At 40.0% G+C, this 22,703-nt stretch overlaps 2 protein-coding genes across 5 annotated transcripts; one reads left to right on the plus strand and one right to left on the minus strand.

Moving 5' to 3' along the window:
• Nucleotides 1-1,518: 1,518 nt before the first annotated feature.
• On the minus strand, nucleotides 1,519-11,532 carry ppp2r2ca (protein phosphatase 2, regulatory subunit B, gamma a). Of its 3 annotated transcripts, none has more exons than XM_037765098.1 (10): nucleotides 11,156-11,532; nucleotides 10,312-10,505; nucleotides 9,776-9,873; nucleotides 9,401-9,584; nucleotides 9,002-9,114; nucleotides 8,636-8,813; nucleotides 5,368-5,532; nucleotides 5,081-5,250; nucleotides 4,280-4,371; nucleotides 1,519-3,958 (listed from the first exon to the last, which is right to left on the minus strand). In XM_037765098.1, the coding sequence occupies exons 2-10, from the start codon at nucleotides 10,373-10,375 to the stop codon at nucleotides 3,661-3,663; spliced, it is 1,362 nt and encodes a 453-aa protein (XP_037621026.1). In that variant the 5' UTR covers nucleotides 10,376-10,505; nucleotides 11,156-11,532; the 3' UTR covers nucleotides 1,519-3,660. The 3 variants fall into 3 exon arrangements, with proteins under 3 accessions (XP_037621026.1, XP_037621024.1, XP_037621025.1); XM_037765096.1 differs by having other exon boundaries at nucleotides 10,312-10,679; XM_037765097.1 differs by having other exon boundaries at nucleotides 10,312-10,679; nucleotides 11,152-11,532.
• LOC119485464 (histone PARylation factor 1) lies at nucleotides 9,477-22,188 on the plus strand. Of its 2 annotated transcripts, none has more exons than XM_037765099.1 (12): nucleotides 9,477-9,602; nucleotides 12,431-12,561; nucleotides 13,702-13,830; nucleotides 13,926-14,005; nucleotides 16,135-16,282; nucleotides 17,602-17,779; nucleotides 18,661-18,847; nucleotides 18,974-19,072; nucleotides 19,818-19,971; nucleotides 20,867-20,954; nucleotides 21,060-21,232; nucleotides 22,026-22,188. In XM_037765099.1, exons 5-12 carry the CDS (start codon nucleotides 16,244-16,246, stop codon nucleotides 22,161-22,163), a joined length of 1,056 nt encoding a protein of 351 aa, XP_037621027.1. In that variant the 5' UTR covers nucleotides 9,477-9,602; nucleotides 12,431-12,561; nucleotides 13,702-13,830; nucleotides 13,926-14,005; nucleotides 16,135-16,243; the 3' UTR covers nucleotides 22,164-22,188. The 2 variants fall into 2 exon arrangements, with proteins under 2 accessions (XP_037621027.1, XP_037621028.1); XM_037765100.1 differs by having other exon boundaries at nucleotides 13,730-13,830.
• Nucleotides 22,189-22,703: the final 515 nt, after the last annotated feature.

Consider the following 22,703-nt stretch of genomic DNA (forward strand, 5'->3'; position numbering starts at 1 on the left):
GGTTTATAGCTATTGCTAATTTTCAACTCTTGTCCCTAGTTGGGCTTTTACATGTATAGTGTAATTCAAATATCCAGCTTTCTATATGATAAAACTACAATACACTACAAATATGGAAATACAATAAAATCACATCACAGAATACACATAGCCTACCACAACACACTAATACACATACACCAATACACTTTGGTAATTTACAGTACAATTTGCTTAAAATGGATCTTTGTTGTAAAGGACTTAATATATCTGGAATTAATTTGATTTCAGTTGGTGTAATGTGTTCCAGAGTTGACAGCCCTTTATGGAAAAAGCTGATTGTTCAAATGTAGTTCTACGATGTGGTATTTTACAGTTGCAGTGCCTGATTGTATAAGTATGTAAGATGTTTGATTGTAGATGGTGATACTTGAGCCCACACTGTCATACAATATGAAAAATGAGAGAAACTCATAGAGTGCATAAATAACTGGGCTGTCTGAGTGGTTGTGTAATGCCTGATTAATTTAAAACAATTAAGGTTGGTCTTAACTGTTTTTGAAATTCTCTTCATATGTTTATCAGATCTGAGCTGCGGATCCATAAGACAAAATAAATGTCACAGTTTTTAACTATGTTTTTGTCAATGTGTAGATAAACTGAAGCATTGCGTGTTTCTTTATGGGTTGAGAAAATTCTCTACTCTACTTCTTAAAGGAACAGTGTGTTTCGGGGGATCTATTAGCAGAATGGAATATAATCTTCATAACTATGTTTTTCATTAGTGTATAATCACCTGAAACTAACGTTGTGTTTTTGTTAGCTTAGAATGAGCCCTCCATATCTACATGGGAAGCGGGTCCTCTTCACGGAGTCTGCCATGTTTCTACAGTAGCCCAGAACGGACAAACCAAACACTGGCTTTAGTTCTCTAAAACGCTTGTAACGTGAGCCACCAAGTGCAAAACCGTGGAACCGCCAGCTGCCATCTGACTTCCGTTGCTCTTGAAGTAGTGTTCTTATGGTATGGATGGCCTCTGAGTGAGATGAACGGTGTTACCACAGTCTTGGAAAGGGAGGGGTGCGCGAAGGGGTACTCAGTTGGTTGCAATCTGCAACCACACCACTAGATGTCGCCAAATCCTACACACTGTACCTTTAAGCAAAATGAATAATTTAAAAAGCAATTATTAAAATCTGATTATCTGAAAAAAGCAGTCTCAAAGCTGAAAATGGGGCTGTTTGTCTTTGAGATAAACTGATTAGAGGATCAGCATATAACACTTTCAGTGCATAAATATATGTGAACAGTATTAAACTGTGAATGACAATCGATGTTGAGCCTGTATACTGTGAATTTGAGTGCCTTCTTTATTCAGTGATGGAGTTTATGGGAGCGTGCAATGACTGATGATTAAAGTGCTTGTCTTTCAAACAAATCCCCGCTTTGGATGCTTTTATTCAGATTCATAGCTTTCAGTGATGAGAAATGGTGTCCCATTAAATATAGACCCACAGACAAAAGGAAAACACATTTTGTTTTGTCAGATTTCATATTATTTTATTAATGCACATTCCTTTCATTCACCTCATTTGAGTTATGTTTTTTTTTTTGTATTGATAGATTTGTCTTTTTTTAAAGTATGATAGATATACACACTAGTAGCATTGAGTAATGGCAACATGCTGCTGCTTCTGTGCTCCTGAACACAAATCCTCTCACTGTCTGCATGTGGTGGCGGTTATGATGTGATTACAACTGACCTGCTCTAAACTACAGCTCACCATTGGAGGACTGAGCCCTGGAACTTGTATAATGCTTCGGGTGGCCATGTAAACCATTTTCTTGTGGGATGTTGTGTTTGTTACATCGATCAGTGCAAGATCGTGTCTGCATTAAACAACAATGGCGGACGGTGAAGACCAAAACATATCGCTAGCCCAGAGGCTGTAACATAAATATCTGTGAACAGTGAAACCAAAGCAGTGAGGAGATTTTATGATTATTAACAATTTTCTTCTTTTCTTGGGGTTTACACAGTGAAGCTGTTGTTGATCCATCAGACTGAGTACTTGTACAGATTTTGAAAAACTGCAACCTCCACCTCTGCACTGATTCAGTACACATCCAGACCACGTACAGTTATCCCTTCAGGGGCCAAGGTCACTTGAAAACAAAGCACTTCACTGTAAACAATCAAATCTTGACCAAGTCACAGAATTCAGTCCGATACAGACGTCACCTTACTGCTGTAAACTCCAGAGTAGCACGTGTCACTGTGAGGTATACGGTATAATGACATTACAAACCTGTGAGATGATAAATAACATTATTGTATGAATGTGAAAGACATTTTAGCAATGTACACAATGAGCTATTGCACTGATGATAACCTTTGACCTTCAAATACACTGGACACAAACTCACTCTGAATCTGGGGCCTCCTTTATGAACAATGTGCTTAGAGTCTATCTTTTTCTTGATTGTAAGATTCAAAATGTGCTTATGCATTATAGAATGAACACTTCGCTCATTTTAAATTAGCATAACACTTAACATAAATTAAACGTCTGTATATATTAGATTTAATCACCAATTAACACACTGTTGTTCTCATTTTTCAATAATTTACCACGTAGGTATATAGACTTCAGACGAGGAACATTAATCGAAACCCGATAATATACACAGCAAAACTGTAAGTGTTGGTTTGTGCGCAACTCACCCCTCCCTCGCTACAGCCAGCAATACCATCTATGTACTGCTACAAGAAAAAGCCCCTCTATGTCAAGTCTTTAACTGAAATAGTGCGATTCCGCAATCTTTCCGTACATCTGCAGTGTACTCGACAAGAAAAGCATCTTTTATCTTTTAGCTCTCTGGAACCAAAGTTGGTACCGCCTTTAAAAAAACAACAACACAGAATATTTACAGCTAACAGTAAAAAGAGTGTATACCTGTAGAAGAAGAGCTCATAATTTAAAGCAGGAATACTGCTGCACTGTGTTTTCTGATAGTGCTATTATTGCAAAGTGAATAAGATTATGGGGCATTTCTATGTGAAATCTCCAAGAGCACTGCTCTGAAGTAGAGGTTCAACTTCTGTTGTCACCCGATAAGAGAAAGAAAAAAAGGTTCAGGATGTCGTTGTGAAGAGCTGTACAATAACACCACTCCTACTGTTCCACAATAGTGAAAAAAATGCTTAGATTTAGATGCACTGTCTGGCAAAGTCATCTCAGGACCTTTATGTTTTGTAGCATCATTCCCTGTCTGTTGCAACCCAACGCCTATCTTCCATTTTGTGTCAAAAGGTACCAGAGCACATCAGTGAGCAGGAGTGCAACATTGTGTGGTTAACAGCGCTGAGTCATTGCAGATGGAGAGGTGTCCCCGCACCTCAAACATCTTCAAAAAGTGGGAGTAGTGGGACCAAAAAAATGTCCTGATGGGTGCTGGAGACGTCAGTTCATCTCAGTGTTGAACAAAAACGATTATACACCTTCTGTAGCGGTTCAAATACATTAACAGTCTTGTGATTTTATCATTAATCCAATCTCAGTATGTTGTGAAACAGCTTGATTTTGACTTCTCATAATGGCTGCCCACTCCCCATGCTGTCTCTAAGACATTTGGGTCTCTGTTGGTGTCTTTGTGTCTGTCCACATTCCCATCTCTTGTCACTGCAACTGTGTCTCAGGGTTGACACGATCCTGGAAGATGTACAGGTTGTTGGTGGCCGCTATGGCAATGATGTTCTCAGACGGGTGCCAAGCCATGTGCAGGATTTTCTTGGTAAAGTCCAGGCTGTCGACGCCCACGTCTCCACGGCGACGCTTACCGCCGCTGTACACGCGCCGGGTCCTCAGCACGGCCCGAGGCTTGCTGCTTTCTCGCCAAGCCTCCAGGGTCACGCCTCGCCCCGTCTCCCTGTCAAACATCCGGAAGAAGCTGTTGTACGCCCCTGTCATGATTACGCTGAGGAGAGGAGAGGAGAGATTGACATAATGTCAAAGTGAATGCAGTGAGGATGGTGAAGAGAAGAAAAGCACGGTTCACGTAAGGGCGAGGGAGCGGAAAGGAAGGAAAGAAAGATTGAAGGCTAAGGAATTGATTAGATGTCTGCAAAGCTTGTCTCTGGAATTGATTTAAATGTAGGATAATGGCAGAGGCAGAGCATTTAGGGGATCACTGCAGGCAAGAAACACACTGACACACTCCCTCCTCCTTTGCTTTCAAGTGGACTTAAATATACTGTACTTTGTCTATCCTTTCCTCCTCTTTATCTCTGCCACTTACCTGTCTGAGCTGTTCCAAACGCACTCAAACTTGTCAAAGATGCAGTCGTTTTCATAGAGGGAGCACAGCTTACTCCTCAGGTATTCATGGACCTGGGGGATCAAGCACACAGTCAACCTTAGTTTCTGGGGTGGATTCAGAATTATACATGGTGGTCCATTGGGTCGACAGCCTGTTCTCATTCACATAGCGTCAAATACCAATGCTTTGTCACAGCTGTTGTCGTTAGATACAAACGCTGAAGGCACCCTTTAGCATTGGTATTAGACGCACCGAGCTTTCCATTTCTTACAATGTAAACTCATCCTCGTCGATATTAAACGCTAAGGGACAGTGCGCCGGGAGTGTGGTGTCGTAGCTTTAAGAGCGAAAAGACACACACCGAGTGAGTGGGAGGTGGATAGATCCAACAAACACAAGGCTTTCATCCAGGAGACCGCCGTTCGTGTCCCGTGCGTCACGTTACAATCAGCTGTTTGTTCATGTCTCCTGTTCACAACGTTCACTGTCATTTTCATTGTACAAACATAGTAGTTTTAAGCCCAACCATGTTTTTTCCTAAACCTAACTATAGTGTTTTATTCCCTGAACCTAAGCAAGTGTTTTTGTTTACTTTGTTCGTGTTTACTGCGACCAAAAATAGTGACACCGAGGGGTCTGACAAATCATCAGTATATGACGAGTAAGCGTTGGGATCGACCATATTCAAAGTGCAACATCTACAACGGACTGCATCCGATTCTGGCTACTGATGCCATATTCATCAACAACACAGATCAGGGAACAGGTGTGCTACCTCACCTGGTACGTCTCCACGGGGCCTTTGTCCATGTTCAGGTCCCACACCTTGGCGGTGAGGTAGTCTCTGGTCAGCAGGTAACGTCCACTGTGGCTGAACTTGACGTCCGACACAGAGGAAATGATCTCTGAGAAGAAGGACCGGCTCCCTGGATCCTCAGGTTCCTCAAACACTGACCAACGACAGAGTGATTGATTATTCACAATAGACAAAGACCACCATGCCTTATGTTCAATGCTATGTTGCAAAATGTCATCAATAATCTGTCTAATGTCCACAACATGCTCACATTTGGTGTGTCTGTCGCAGAGTGCGGAGGCTCTCATGTCACAGAGGCGCAGGGTGCCCTTACTGCTGCTGTACACAAACAAGTGGCAGTGGTGAGGGTGGAACTCTGCTGCTGTTATCACCTCCGTCAGATCCTCCATGTTGGCCGGTTTGATGTCAACGATATCTGAGAAAAAGGCCTGTTAGGGATTAAACACCACAGAAATGGCACCACATCCTTGGGAGGTGCAAAAAGTATGATGACTACGATATCTGTTATAATGTTTTTGCAGGAGAGCAGATACCAACACATTCACCCAACATTCTTTTCAGTTGCTTTTCAGTTTTAGACGAATGCTTCATTTTTCAGGACCAGCATGTTCTCCACGCTCTCACCTCAATACATAATCACAACCCAAAAATGCTCCCCATCCAACCCACCCCCGGTATGCATGCACTCTCTGCTCCTCTCTCTGTTCTATTTGTGGTAGTCCTGTGTGGTTCAGTAGAAAGTGTACTGCTGAGTGAATTATTTAAACTCTTCTTCCATAGATGCCTCTACAATTTTCTAGGTCAGCTTCCATTTGAATGGGAAATCACCAAACACTCCCCCGCCGTCCAACATGCTACAGCCTGCGCTGAATACACAGCACTCTAATCGAAACATACATCCAAACACAGTCATGGGCTGTTTACATTAAATATAGATCAAGGATGGATTCAAATGAGCAGGGATGTAAAGTATAGTATATAGACTGTATGTATATTTCAAGAGGTGGAATTGTGTGTGTGTGTGAGCATCAAAGCATGCATATAAATTTTGGCACACTTGCATGTGGTGCATATCAACACTATTAATTCATGTGTGTCACATACTCATAGCATTTAGTGTGCCGTTGTTGTAACAGTACACTTTATACCTAGATTCACTGACAAAAAATGTTATTTTGCTCCAATCAAAATGTGTTATCCTTTAAGCAATTTAATAAGCATTCATTTTAGGTTTGGAAATTTAAATAGATGTCAACCGAACCCAAAAATATTATTGATTTATTATGACAGTATTCATCTTTAAGAAAAGGCTCAATGTTTTCCACTTTTCTTAATTTGTCCCTTATCCCTTTTGCAGATATTGATTTTTACTTAAAGGTCCCATATTGTAAAAAGTGAGATTTTCATGTCTTTTATATTATAAAGCAGGTTTAAGTGCTATGTAAATACTGGTAAACTATCAAAACGCTCAATATACGGAGAAACACACAGCCAGTATTCAGAAAATTTGTGTTTAAAACAAGACGTTTTTAGATTTCTATCCATTTATGATGTCACAAATATACAATATTTAGACCATTACACGGTTTTAAACATTAACATTCTAAATGTGTCCCAGTTGTTTCCTTTTGCAGTGTACGTAAATAACATCAGCTGACAGGAAGTAAACATGGACCCAAGCTGTTGCCTAACAACGCAATTCTGTTGAAATGCATTAAAACGGAGCGTTTCAGACAGAGGGTAAATACAGGTATATTCAGACAGACAGTATGAGGAAAATAAAGTTTTTTTTTTAACATTACAGCATGTAAAAAAGTTCTAGTAGAAACACAAAATACAAGTAAGAACCTGAAAATTAGCATAATATGGGACCTTTAAAAATCATCCTATTATAATTTTCTCATTACCTTCGCTAAGCCCCGCCCCTAGAACGGCCACTGTCCAATCATACGTTAGCAACCGTAACTAGGCGCAGGAGGTCGTGTCAGGCTTTCAGCGGTGTGTGTATGGAACCGGTGTTTCGGTTTATCAAGCTACCATGTTAACTGGCGACCTTTCAACCGTTCAGCAACGTTACAAAACGCGAGTGGACACGTTTCCTCAAACAAGACTCCGGTATGTTTTGACATTGTAATGAAAAACTAAACAAAGAGGCATTCACGAGGACAGCTATACGTATTATCCCCCTGCTGCTTCCAACAGCTGTAGTAACTATGACAACCACAGACGCATTAGGCGGAAGGTCACCAGTTAACACGGTCTCTTGATTAACCGTGACACCGGCAAGTCCGAAAGCAGACAGCCTCGACGTTTAGAGAGGAGTGTCCTTATTTGTTCACTTTTCCGAAGCTAAAAACGTCAAAGGAGAGATGTTGGATATGGATTAAATTGTGTGGAAGACCTCAATGACGGCGGAATCCATCGAAGATCAACAAACAAATCTTAGTTTGCTCCAAGGTAAGAGACTAATACAGTTAGCTAGCTTAGTAGTAGATAATGAAAGCTATAGAGAGTCATGACTAAACATTAAATTGGGACCAGTGAGCTTTTCCCTTGATTTTAATGGCCTCTTCCTTTACAATACTCTGCAAAATTAGCCTATATTGTGAATGTACTGTAGCTCTCAAATGCATATTGTAGTCTTTTCTGTCTACTTCTCTCTGATACATCAGAATGAATAATCCAGAAATGTGCCCTTATTTCCTTTGGAATACCTCTAACTGATAACATTGACATAATGACACACGTTCTTTTAAAGGTCCCATATCGTGCTCATTTTCAGGTTCGTACTTTTTTTTGTGTTTCTACTAGAACATGTTTACATGCTGTAATGTTGAAAAAAAAACTTTATTTTCCTCATTCTGTCTGCTTGAATATACCTGTATTTACCCTCTGTCTGAAACGCTCCGTTTTAGCGCATTTCAACGGAATTGCAACAGAATTGTGTTGCCTGGCAACAGTTTGGGTCCATATTTACTTCCTGTCAGCTGATGTCATTATCATACACTGAAACTAGGAAATAAACTGGAACACATTTAGAATGTTTACATTTAAAATCGTGTAATGGACTAAATATTGTATATTTGTGACATCACAAATGGACAGAAATCCTAACGGCTTGTTTCAAACGCACAATTTCTGAATACGGGCTGTGTGTATTTCTCTGCATATTGAGCGCTTTGATACTTTCACAGTATTTATAAAGCACTTAAACCTGCTTTATAATATAAAAGACATGCAAATCTTACTTTTTACAATATGGGACCTTTTAATACATTCTTGTGACACACTAATACTTTCATAACAGTGAAAAAGATAACCCCCACTTTGTACTTTCATTCAGTGAAGTTCTGGGAATTTCATACCTTGAAATCTGAGTCACCTCCTCCAGTAAAAGGTTACGTTACACACACACAAAAACCAGCTCTATAGCGAGCTGCAGAGTAATAGAAGGCAGAGAATGATGTTTAGGAGCGCAGTGGAATTAAAAGATAACAGATCACTGTTAAGAAGGATACTGAAGCTGCGGTCCGTGATGCCCAGGTGCCACATATTGATGCGGAGGTCATCAGCAGACAGGTAAGTCTCCCCGTCGCTGTTGACTGAGATGGAGTTAACATGGTAGGTGTGTCCGTTGGAGAACACTCGTCTGGGACGAACCTCTACCATCAGATCTGTGGGTTTCAGCACCGGCACCTTAGATACAGAGATAGAGGGGATGTTTGCGAGAGGAATAGGGCGATGGAAAGACAACAACATGAGAATTAGAGGTCATGAGAGTCAGGGGTCATATGAGGCCACTAGAGCATCAACCTGATACGTGCAGCATTTGACTGGCCGAAATAAACGCGAGCATTAGCAGGCTTGCATGTGTGTGTGTGTACCTGCAGAGAGGTGATGGTAGAGATGTCCTTGATCCGTCCCTCCTCATCTTTCAGGTTGTATCCCTCTGGTCTCTTGTCTCTCTCACTCACCTTCCACAATTTAATGGTCTTATCTGTGACAGGGAGAAAGATTTGCACATCACAGGAAGTTGATTAAGTTGAGAAAAAGCTGACAATAAATGCTATAGTCGGCGCAGAAGAGACCTGATAAGGATTTCTTGTTCATGTGGCCAATTTCTAAGGCAAGCCAGATGAGCATTTCAGCATTTCAGGGCAGTTGACATGACATGAACATTCATGCATATTCACAGTTGACAGTACAAACTGTCTACTAGTTGAGCTTCATCCTAACTGGGAATTAGAGATCTGGTTTATCTCCTGTTGTCACTGGTTTCTCACCATTTGTAGAGAGGAGGAAATGTGCTGCATTCTGCTGTGGCAGCCATCTGATCTTGTTGATTTTCTCTTCAATCTCCAGACTCTTCAGGTAGTCAAAGTCCGGTTCGTGGCTCTGGAACGTGCTGTAGACATTATACTCCCCAGAGTCCCCTGTCTCCCACACCTCCTCTGTCTCCCCTTTAGGCTGTCCAGGGCAAATAAGGTAAAAAACACAGCTTTGAAAGAACATTTATGTGTAAAGATGTGATAGAAAGAACAACCCTTTGGGACAAAGTAATGCCAAAATGCTGTAGTTAGTGCGTAGGTAGTATAATTCATGCGGTTTGTGGATATTCTGGGTATAGAATGGGGTGAAGTTTTACATGTTAAACTGACCTCAGTCTCTCTCTGGAAGATGACCACACGGCCACCTTTATCCCCCGTGGCCAGCAGGTCCCCTGTCTGGTTAAACTCCACTGTAGAGATGACATCAGCTGGAGGATGATGGGAAAATATGAGGTGATTAATCAGGATAATGGTTAGATGGGAGATAAGGAGATGATAGAATAGAAAGGAAATTAAGCAGGCACAGAGAAAATATGGGGCAGTGAGTTATGACAGGGTGGGAATGAAGGAAAAAATACTTTATCAATACAAAGTATCCTAATCAATTAAACCAGAATAACAGCTCCTTCAACTCCAGACCATAAAATCAAATTTACAATGCCAAAATCAAATCTAAAATTTAAAACAGGCCCAACAATGAAGTGTCTCTCAATGAGCGTTCAGTAAGTCATGGAGTGATTAATGTCAACATCCATTCCCTAGCAGTGCAGGGATAATGCACCCATGACGCTGAAATGAATCCATTCAATCATGCCAGCATGTTATCTGACACCACAGAGCCAGCGATGACACACCGTCTGCTCTACCTTCAGTGACGTAGTCTCGCAGGAAGGTGTGGTTGATTTTGGAGCTCTCAGCGTCCTCGCCCATCTGAAGCCGAGGGAGGGTGACCCGCCGGCGCGCCCGTCCTGAGGGGAAGGGTCCGATCCGTGCTCTCTCTCCCCACCCAGGCTGCGCCCATGCTGCTTGGGCCTAGCGGAGCGGCCTGGAACAAGGCATCCTGGGAAACCAGCCAACCGGAAGGAGAAGAGGCGTGAAGAGGAGATGGAGATGAGAATGGAGAGGGAGGAGAAAAGATGGGGTTTTAAGGAAGAGGAAAAGAAGATACAGGAGGACAGAAGAGAGGGGAGCGGTGAGGTAGAAGATGTGAGGCAGGGAGAAGTGGACGGAGAGGCTGGTGATGAAGTTGGAAGGAAAAAGAGGAGGGCTGTCATTAGGCGGGCTGACAATACATGCACACAGCATGCCAAAATGGTGTGACCTTTGTTAGACATTCAACACACTCATTAGCAAAGACACACGTGTGCAGACGCACAAGGCCTCGTCAACGCTGAAGCAGATCCCAGAGCTGTAGAGTGGAGGAAAAACTACAAACAGCTCCAGCAGAAAATATAAATGCCTCTGTATGCACACAGAAACAAGAAGAGGATGTGAGTATGAGAACATCTACTGCAACATTCACCCAGTGTAGCTCTGGCAGTGGCAGTAAATGCTCCCAGGGTGTGGTAGTCGTCTCTGCCTACTTTCCAGATCCCTGCTCTCTCTCACACACACACACACTTCTCAAATAGATAGTCCTTGACGAAGATCAGAGGAGAACGCGTTGTCTTGCCTGTGCTGCAGGAGGGAGACAGGCCTCAGCACACCTACCAGTCCGCCTGCTGCTGCTGCTGCTGCTGCTATTCCTGCTGGCAGTGTATGCGTCCTCTGCTGCAGAGTGCCCGAGCAGGCCTGCGTGTCTGTCCGAGGAAGAGGAGGAGAAGGGGGAGAAAAGAGAGAGCAAGGGTGGTGGTGAGAGGAGGGAGAGGCAAAGGAGGAGAAAAAAGAGAAAGAGAGAGGGATAGCGAGGAGGATGGAGGATCCGCTGCCTGCTGATGCTGTGGAACTGATGCCGTGCAGCATCCACTGTGTCATGGCAGCCTCCTCCTGGAGCGGCCAATCACGGCGCAGCTGTCACTCGGTGGATCCACCCACTGCAGATGATGAGGGAGAAAGAGGCCAGCAGAGGGAGCAGTTAGACACAGAGTGATGTGTAAACACTGGTGATATTCAGACTAAAATGTAGGGTTCTAAAAAAAGAAAGACTTGAGTCACACCATAGAGTAATGGTTTAAATGCTCACACATCAATTTCCTGATTGCTTTGTGGTTCCCTCCAGACACTGTTACCAGTGTTAGAGGCTGTCTGTCAGTGAAATGGGATATGTTCTTCACTATCAGGCTGTTTGATAGTCCTTTACTGCACTGTTTGGCATCCCCCCAACAAACAAACACTACTCTGACTCTTTCTTGCATGTCCATTATCATGTTGCCTTTAAGTGACTATCTACAAGACTTCCCTTTAAAATCAAACAGAATCTCTTTTTAGAAGCTTTACATTACCGCCATTCTTGTAATACAATCTACAGTAGCCTATTGACACTATTTCTTCAGTCTGATAACACTGGTCATATTTTGTGTGCATGTTTTGGTGCATTTAAAAAAAATGTAGGGAAGGCCTTAAGTTTATTTTTAGATCATTTTTGACTGTTGCAGATTACAATACACATTACACAGTACGTTGCAAAAGTCCAATTAAAGCAAAGCAATTTCTCTATAATTCTACCTACCAGTTTTTAACTTAAAAATGTGTCTTGTTTTTAAGACACACATTATAACAGTGAAATGAACCAGAAATACTGATACAACAGACTTAACTAACTAACTTAAAGCAACGCGTTGACTAGAATAATTTGATTTGATAAGCAATTATTGGGGAGTATTCAATCTTTTCTCTTTTAGAGTTACGTGTGAGTGACATATGACAAGATATAGTTTACCTCGAGAGTTTCACTGTTGAATTAAAAACAGTTTAATAAATTCAAATCACTCTAACTGATCCCTCTTCAGTCATTTACCACCTCTTGTGCATGTCTCTTTCATCCAGAGTCTCTGCCAGTGGGTGCTGACTGTGAGACATGGTTACAGGAACAACAGGCCTTATCACAGCTGGAGCCATGATGCAATGAGTCTGCTCAAAGCATGTTTGCGATGCTCATGGCCACAGACCAAGTCCAGGTTAGTGCATGCCTGTGTCTATGTGTGTTTTTGCTCATATGCATGTGCAATAGCCATCACTACCAAAACTCTAATATGTAAGATAATAATAAGATAATAATGTAACTTTTTTGAGTGCGCCAAAATGGCATGTTTGCAAAATATTTAAAAATGGCACGAATGTAGGTATTTCTCAAGTCTCATTTAAATACCCAAAATGTATGCATCCCCTAATGTGACACAGGCCTTGAAAACTGTATGCTTTTTGGTGACAATCGACGATGTGGAGGTGTTATATCTAGACAGTTGCAAAATTAATTTCTCCTGAGCATCATCAGTTTTTTAAGTTCAGCTAAGTTCAAAAGTTTGAGGATGAGTCATTCGAGGACTGCTGGGTTTCTCTGGTACAGAGCACTCTTAATTACACGAAAGAGGATTAATTTTTAGACCTCCTCAAAACCTCCTAACTGCTTTCGAAGGGGATCATACACCAGCCTAAATCTCTATTTAAGTGATTTCTGTTACTCTCTCTCTCTCTCTCTCTCTCTCTCTCTCTTTACATGATTAAATTGTGACTGTGCATTATAGTGCTGTGAAACTTGGTTGCACTTCATCCTGTTTGATGTGTCAGCGTTCTGCATATTGGATGTTTTAGTGGGTTGTTGTTTGGAATGACAATAAGTTGACAGTACACTGTGGTGTTTGATTTACAGGTATTCATGCACAGATATGGCTCTGCCTATCTGTCCATCTTCCATGACACACATGCACACCTATTGTCAAAGCAAAGATTTGAACAGAAATTATATATAAATACGCTAAGATGGAATGCAATTAATTGGATGATAAACTGATTTATTATTTTATATTCGTCATAGAGATGAATTGTTTGTATATAATTATAATATTTGGAGTTTATCCGGCTTGCTAGACAAAATTAAAAATGGGACTCTTCAAAAATGGCATACTACATACTTCAAAAGCTGTAATGTCGCCAGATATTTTCCAAGAAGATGTTGCCAAATCTCCTATTAAGTGGCCTTCATTTTTTTTTTCTGAGTTAGTGTAGACACAAACTTGACAGACAACTTGTTTTCCTGACGACATGCGTTTATCTGGTGGTCACTGAGTCAAAGTCTTCACTTCACTCTCTTTCCTCAGTCGCCGTCTCTCTCTCGTCCAATCCCAGGGGAGGCAGATTCTCAGCGGTCTCTCTGCAGAAGACCACAGGGCTCTACTACACATGATCAAAAGGGCAATCCTCGCAACTGACCTGACCGTCTACATGAAGTATTATAAAATGGAAAATGTCAAAGTAGCTGTAGGTCAAGCATTGTGTACGTCTTGTTTTACCCCTGATACCCTTTATCTGCTTGTCTTTTTAGGAAAAGAAAAGAGTTCTATTCTCTCTCGCCAAGAAACGCAGAGTGAGCTGGAAGAGTAAGAAGCAAAGAGATTTACTGAGGTGAGAATCAAATAAATTAGACTCAGGGACATACGATAATGATCTTTATAACGGAATGGGGATATTTATTCACCCTAAAGGTCGATGTTAATAACCGCTAGTGATCTCTCTGCTATCACAAAGCCTTGGCCTGAACAAGAAAGAGTATGTCTTATAAAAACATTTTCATCTGAATACTACTGTCTCTGAGTAGTTTTGAGTTCATCACAACCCTGACCTCACTCTTCTTCCAAAATTGCTCGCCAATCTGGTTACCATGGAGTTCTTTTCAAAAGGGGACAAAGAGAAAAAAGAGTTCAAAATCAAACCCACTGTAAGCTTTGGTTGCAGGATTTTGTAATGTTACATTTTTATATTGTACCAAGGTTTCTCAAAAATGAGTTGGATTAAGGATCTCACTAGGAAATAGAAAATACACTCATTAATCATAAATCAATTAAAAAAAATCTGTTATTTATCATAATCATCAAATATTTTTTCATATTCTTCTGTATGAAAAAATAAGAAACACGTTCATCCCAAAATGTTTATCTTTTATCTATTATATTATATAATTATCTGACAGACACTTTGTGCAATAATCTGACAAAACTGTAATCTGGCAAAACTGTCATCTCATCAATATACATATTGTATTTTTATATTTTATATTATATTATCTTTTATATTTTTTATATTTATATTGTCTCTTTTTCTATTGTATTATCTTTTCATTAGCACCTATGGGATCTAATTTCGTTGTACTACACAATGACAATAAAGGGCTTGAATCTTGAATCTTGAATCATGAACCCTACCCGAGCATACAAAGAGCACAGAAAATACACTCATTAATCATAAATCAATTAAAAAAAATCTGTTATTTATCATAATTATCAAATATTTTTTCATATTCTTCTGTATGAAAAAATAAGAAACACGTTCATCCCAAAATGTTTATCTTTTATCTATTATATTATATAATTATCTGACAGACACTTTGTGCAATAATCTGACAAAACTGTAATCTGGCAAAACTGTCATCTCATCAATATACATATTGTATTTTTATATTTTATATTATATTATCTTTTATATTTTTTATATTTATATTGTCTCTTTTTCTATTGTATTATCTTTTCATTGGCACCTATGGGATCTAATTTCGTTGTACTACACAATGACAATAAAGGGCTTGAATCTTGAATCTTGAATCATGAACCCTACCCGAGCATACAAAGAGCACAGAAAATACACTCATTAATCATAAATCAATTAAAAAAAATCTGTTATTTATCATAATCATCAAATATTTTTTCATATTCTTCTGTATGAAAAAATAAGAAACACGTTCATCCCAAAATGTTTATCTTTTATCTATTATATTATATAATTATCTGACAGACACTTTGTGCAATAATCTGACAAAACTGTCATCTCATCAATATACATATTGTATTTTTATATTTTATATTATATTATCTTTTATATTTTTTATATTTATATTATCTCTTTTTCTATTGTATTATCTTTTCATTGGCACCTATGGGATCTAATTTCGTTGTACTACACAATGACAATAAAGGGCTTGAATCTTGAATCTTGAATCATGAACCCTACCCGAGCATACAAAGAGCACAGAAAATACACTCATTAATCATAAATCAATTAAAAAAAATCTGTTATTTATCATAATCATCAAATATTTTTTCATATTCTTCTGTATGAAAAAATAAGAAACACGTTCATCCCAAAATGTTTATCTTTTATCTATTATATTATATAATTATCTGACAGACACTTTGTGCAATAATCTGACAAAACTGTCATCTCATCAATATACATATTGTATTTTTATATTTTATATTATATTATCTTTTATATTTTTTATATTTATATTGTCTCTTTTTCTATCGTATTATCTTTTCATTAGCACCTATGGGATCTAATTTCGTTGTACTACACAATGACAATAAAGGGCTTGAATCTTGAATCTTGAATCATGAACCCTACCCGAGCATACAAAGAGCAATGATGCGTAAGGGCTTTAAAATGTGTAATACATTTCAGTGCCCCAAATTTTGGTGAAAACACACCATGTAAAGGTCAGTGACACGTTTGTTCCACTGGGTTATCTGGACTCTCTGCAGTGAGCAGCCTCAGCCTCTGGGTGGCGGTGGTGCGCTTTAAGTGTGTGCAGTTTGCTGCCGGTTCCGACCCGCAGAAGAAGACGCCGACAGAGAGACAAGAGGAAGGAAAATGACAGGGCGCGCAAAAAGAAAACCCAAATCCACTCAGGTAATATCACAATGTGTTCACCTCCTCTGTTGTGCTGAATAAATGTCATGTTTAAAATGTGTTTTTGACCAGGCAAAGGCGCTGCGCTGCGTTTGTGTTTGTAACGGCGTCAAAGCAACTTGTGTTTACCGCTGAGGGCTGAAGTGTTCAACAACACGCTGCCGGTCTGAGCAGCAGCAGCAGCAGCAGCAGCAGCGGTCAGACGACAACATGGCAGCAGCTCTGCAGCCTCGTACCGTTATTACCGAGATGTTTAGTAACGTTCACATTAGGCCTACACACACGTTTACAACACACCGTTTCAGCACCGCTGAGTGGTGCATTATAACAGAGTATTGCACGTTTGTAGGCCAGTCTGCTGGAGAGAAACGTGTGTGTGTGTCCATTTCATTCATGGTTTGATCCCACAAAGGCCATCAATTAGTGTCCTCAGTGCTAACATTGGTTAGCAGAGATTTCCACCCTCACATTGAGGGTTCTCCTAAAGAGTAGGTCCCTTTTTATAGTATAATCCTCTGCCTCACTTCAATAAAACCACCCTGCAGTAAATCCTACCTTTTATGAGGGTTATAATGATCAGTGATCAGGTTTTAGGGTTGTATTCACCTTGATGGTCATTATGGAGGCTGTTTTTGTGATGCTGTTGAGTTTGATTGTGCTATACTAAAAGGTGGTTCATTTTTTTTAATATGTATTTATTTAATTTAGATTTTAATTCATTTACATTCCTTGACAACAAGACTCACCATCAAAATAAAAGAGATTTGTATATGTATACTGGTGCGAACCCTCTAAAGGTAGTGTTCTCACCACTGCAGGAGCTGTTGTTGTTATTGAAGATGATGGCATTTACATATATTGTGTACTTGCATGTACCTGCACATAGATGCATACATACACTAGGGCTGTGTATTGGCAAGAATCTGGCGATACCCATCACGATACAGGGGTTACGATTCAATATATTGCAATTTTTTTAACCTAAATTTAGGAAAACTGTCATAGTAAAAAGAACACCACATTAAAATATGTTAAAATAACATCCTGGTATCTGAATCTCCTATGATTCCAATGAAATCATATTCATGTTTAATTCTTTTGACGAATTTCCTGCTGTCATCATAGTAAAATGTGTTTAATATTAAGTCTACTCTCATTGATATAAATGGGTTGGAGGAAAGACCATTGGAAAGACCTATAACCCAAAACAATTGAATTTATTGTTGTATTAAAATACATTCTTTGTAGCTCGTGTGTACCAAATAAACTGGCAATTTAGTGTATAACATAGCTGTTTTTCCTACAATAATTGTCTTCAGGAGTCGGGTACAGGCAATGGGGAGTTGAAGAAAGTCCGTACTGATGAATCCAAAGCCGTGCCAGAGGTGGATTCAGAGCACCGAGATGAGATGGTGCAGCTGTACAAGCTTCAAATGCCAGAAGATCTGTATCACTTCTGGGACTTCTGCAAGGAGCTTTGTCCTGACAGCCCCCGTGGTATGTATTTTACACCAACGCTGTATCTTGTTACATGAGTACTGATAGGACAGGAGGTGTGTCTGACAGTTAATCAATTTTTCTGCCTGTAGACTAGACATGTTTGTCCGTTTTGCATTGAGAAGCAGTTTCATGGTCTGGTGTGTTCTTCTGGTGCCAGTCCATGGTAGTATAAACAGCATTACCTTTTAAAATTCCATAAAAGTAGGACAGCTGCTAATAGTCAATAATCATTTAGTCTGTAAAGAGTCCGATTTTGTGTGATCAACTGTGAGACAGTCCAAACGTGAAGGATGGGACATAAAAACTCTCAACATTTGACATGCAGAAACCAGATAATGATCATTATAGCAATTTGTTAATTTTCTTTTGAAGTTGTTCCGTCCATCGTTCAGCAATATGAAAACCCTCCTAAGCATTTTCAACATAAGCATACATTTGCACACATAGCATTAAAAAGAGCACGTGCATGGGAAATCACCCATAGAGGACAAAGGTGAAGACATAGCACACTCCCGAATGCTTTTAGCTTAAACCTTCAATTCACAGAGAACATTTTGAGCCAGTTGCTGGATGTTCTCTGTCTTTGTCCCATATGACTGATTTCCTGTTCAAATATTTAACTGGATGCCTTGTGTTTTGTAAGACCGTACCAAGGTAAATGGAAGCTACTGGGAAAGTGGTTCCTTGAAAATGTCTTTGATCTTTTTTAGGTTTTGTATATTGTATTCTGTTTATCCATAAAAATGTAGAATAGAAAACTGTGTATATATACAAGATGTATCAATAGCAGTATGAAAAACATCTGTAAAAGCCTAATTTGGAGCAAGTGTACTCAAGCATTTGACTGATTTCTGTATCAATGTATTATTTAATTATAGGTGCACTGAAAGACACACTGGGTTTGCAGCTGGTTGGTCCCTTTGACATCCTGGCAGGAGCCCACAAAAACTCCAAGAACCCTCAGCCTAACTTCCACCTTCACTGGAGGTATTTATACGACCCGCCAGAGTTTCAGACCATCCTTCTGGGGAGTGAAGACAGTCAGCATCACATCGGCTACTACAGGTAGAATACACAACTTGTTGCCATCTGACGGTGTTGGATCTGTCCTATTGAATCTGAACTCAGATTGATGATATGGAAAGGATTAGTTCTGATTTACTGAATTTGATTGTTCCCCAAATCCACTAGAGACACTCCAGACTCTCTCCCTTCGTTTGTTGGCGAAAATGAAGCCAAGAAAGGCTGCAAGATCACACAGATGGGGGACAACGTGTTTGCTGCTGTCCTGTGAGTACTAACCACCACATATTCACCATACAGAAACATTGATGAAAAGCTAGTAAGCATGGTCGGCGCTGCGTCACATGACAAAATGTTGATTTGTGAAAGCTATGATCGGTGGTGTCGCCGCGGAACAGATCGTTCATCCCGTCCCGATCGGTACTGCGCATTTGCAACTCTCAACAGAGATGAAAAGAAAGCGAGATGGCTCACTCGTTAGCTACTTCCATACACTATTAAGTTTACATATTTTGTCATATATCAGATTTTATGTATGCTGGGAAACTTGGAAGTTGCTTCTTGGCCGGATGTGGCTTGTGGGCCGCCAATTGAATAGGCCTGCCATAAAGTATGATCTGGATGAGTCATTAGAAAAGTAAAGGGCTTTTTATCTATCTGTCATTGGCAGTTATGTTCAAATTTTGTAGTACATCATCAAATCACAACAAATTGAGCACACTGACACTGCACTTTTCATTTCTGAGTAATGTGTTGTGAGTAAGCAATGAGTAATCATTCCAGAAATCAGGTTCATACTAACATTTAATTATGTTAAAATATTGAGTTACACATGAATATATGGTAGCCACACAAAACTCTGTTTAACACTTTAACACTTGCTCAGATCAGTGATCATGAAAGGTGATTGGCGCACCCTACTCATTATGACAATCTGCCTTATTATATCTGCATTTGACTTCATGTTATTGAATAAGAGTTTTCCCTTTCCCTTTGTTCCCTCCTCCATTAGCCTGTATCTGTTGAAGCGGAGGAAAGAGAGGGGAAGCAAGAAAGCTGGGGGAGATGCTTTTGAAAGCTTGGAGGCCCAGCTGAGAGACCGGGCAGAGACTCTGGGCTTGTCTCTAGAGCAGAAGACCAAAGGCATGAAGCTGAGGGACAAGAAGGTAACTTACAGAACACAATGGAGCAAACTGTGGTTTTACCTACAGTCTATTGTTTTAAAGTAATGATAATAAATAATATCGGTGAAGTCATTATCTATCACTGAATGAGGTAACACAATGGTGACTGAGCCGATCACCCACCGATGAAAGTATTGCAATATTTATACAGTATGTTTGCAGTATCACAAACTGAGTGTCTGGTCCTGCTAATGCAAACCGAACATTTCCTACTGCTGCAGCTTCACATTACAAGCATTGAACTGGCGTTGACTTTTATCATGAAGTAGTTGCAGGAAATGCAACGTGTGTGTCAGTGAGCTTGACACTCACCGCTATCGCTCATCAAAATGTGTCTACAAAACAAGACAACGGTCGTTTTCGGCATTTTTTGACAGAGGATTAGTTTGAAATATTGCTGCCCCCAAGTTTTTTGGGACCTGTAGTATTAAACCACCAGTAAACAGGGTGTCGCCAAATCAACCAGGTTTGAAATCTTAACACTCACTCTTAACACTCCTAATTTCTACCTCATATGTTGCTTCGTCTCTAGAACTGTAAATTTAAACCTCTGCAGTGTATCAATTCAATACTATGTACAGTTTGTTTACCACATGATTTAAGTCAGGGACACCTACAAGTTATACCCCTAGCATTTGGAATAGTCTATATTGATAGACTATGTTTCAAGGAACATCCTTGGTACAGTCACAGTAGATAAACTTATTACTGTTTCAGACACATTGCTAATCCCACCGCATCACTATAATTTCAAAGAAATGTGGGTAAATCATTTTAAAATGGTTGTGGTCATATATTCAAAACAAAAAAATATGTTTGACCTAAGTTCCCAAGATGACAGTAGCAGATAATCTCTTAACCTCTCGTCACACCATAGGTGGTCACCAAGACATTCCACGGTGCCGGCATCGTTGTACCTGTAGACAAGAATGATGTAGGATACAGAGAACTACCAGAAACAGATGGTGAGTTTATATACTGTGTGTATATATGTATAGTATAAACATTGACATGTAAATGTGTGTGATGTGAGTGATGACTTGATATTTTTCTTCCCCCTCTATATCCAGCTGATCTCAAGAAGATCCTCAAGGCAATTGCTGAAGCCCGGAGTGATGAAGAGCGCGTCAAAGCCTTCGGACCTCTCCAGGAGATGGTCACGTTTGTTCAGTTTGCCAACGATGAGTGTGACTACGGCATGGGATATGAGCTAGGATTGGACCTCTTCTGTTACGGATCCCATGTGAGTCTCATAAAGTGTTGCATAAAAACCCAGAGATTTGACTTTATGACACCCACTGTCTTTCTGCTTCCTGGCCATTCTCTTAAATATACTGTATAAAACCAAACATTCAGGCAACTGAGATATGGTTACTTTCCTGTATTTGCAAATGCTTGTTTTGGTGACTGAGTCTCTTCTCAGATTGTTTTTTTTAGCATTTTCAACTCTGCACAGTGCTTCCTCAGGGTCTTGTGACATTGTTTTAGGTACACCTGGGTTTGCAAGAGTAAAGTTAAAACACTCATCACAAAGTGTTGCCTAATAGCGTTGTTAGGGGTCGGCACCCCTCCAGTGGGTCACAGGATAAATCGTAGTGTGGCAAGGTGGGATTTAATGTGATATAACCATGCAGCAACCTCCGGCTCATGAGTTCATGCTCTCAATCGCTAGTTTCAAGTCTTCTTCAATACAGCATGATGTTCATTGAGTAAATTATGGTCCCATTTAGAGTCAAATAGACCATAAAGCAGGGGATGCTTTAGGGTGTGGCTAGCTTGTGATTGACATCTTGTTAAAATGCCGAACTTGAGGCTTCAAAACTGTAGTCAACAAACCAATGGGTGATGTCATGATGAATTCGTCCACTTCTTATATACGGTCTATGGATATAACAGACAGAAAAGCACATTTCTGCCACACCTATTTTATGAACCACTGCTTTAGGCCATGCAAAGGCCTGACTGTTGTAACCACTAAGATTGTTGTTGAAAGAAATGCATTAATTATTAATTATTTATTTCCTAACTCTCCCCAGTATTTCCACAAGGTTATCAGACAACTTCTGCCCATGGCCTACAGCCTCCTGAAAAGGAATTTGTTTGGGGAAATTGTGGAGGCCCACCTCTCCAGCCGCAGCAACGACAACCTGGACCAACTCTCCTCCGCACATTAAAAAAAGACTCAGAAGTACAGGCCAGCTCTAACTCTCATAAGCTTTTCCCACCATATGTCCTTCTGTTGTCTTCTGTTGTTTGTTATTGTTAATGTTTCTTGGTGGTTTTGGTGCTGCTGTCATTGATTGAAACCAGTTCAATGATAATCTTGTTTGTAAAAGGTAGATGTCTAATAAAGTATTTTTATATATTTACCTCTCCGATTTTTTTATATTCAAGGTGTATACTGTACCTTTCAGTTTCAGTTCGGCCACTGCCATGATAGGTAATCTTATAAAAATGAACTTGTATGACAGTACTTTGTTTTGAGTGTGATACCATACAGTGGAGACAGAGGGCAGTGTTGCACATACAAAAAGCATCATGTGCTTCTGAAACACATATTCCTACCATAAAGGTTGAGTCATCATGTCCCATAGTTGAGATAAGCTCCGCAGTCAGACAGCAATCATTTGTAGTGATTGGGCAAAAGCTTTATAAAGAACAACACTAAGTTTGTGGTCATAAGTTCATAAGATGTCATGTATTTTGGGGCCCCC

This window comes from Sebastes umbrosus, chromosome 3 (genome assembly GCF_015220745.1).
Source record: "Sebastes umbrosus isolate fSebUmb1 chromosome 3, fSebUmb1.pri, whole genome shotgun sequence".
Classification (NCBI taxonomy): Eukaryota; Metazoa; Chordata; class Actinopteri; order Perciformes; family Sebastidae; genus Sebastes; species Sebastes umbrosus.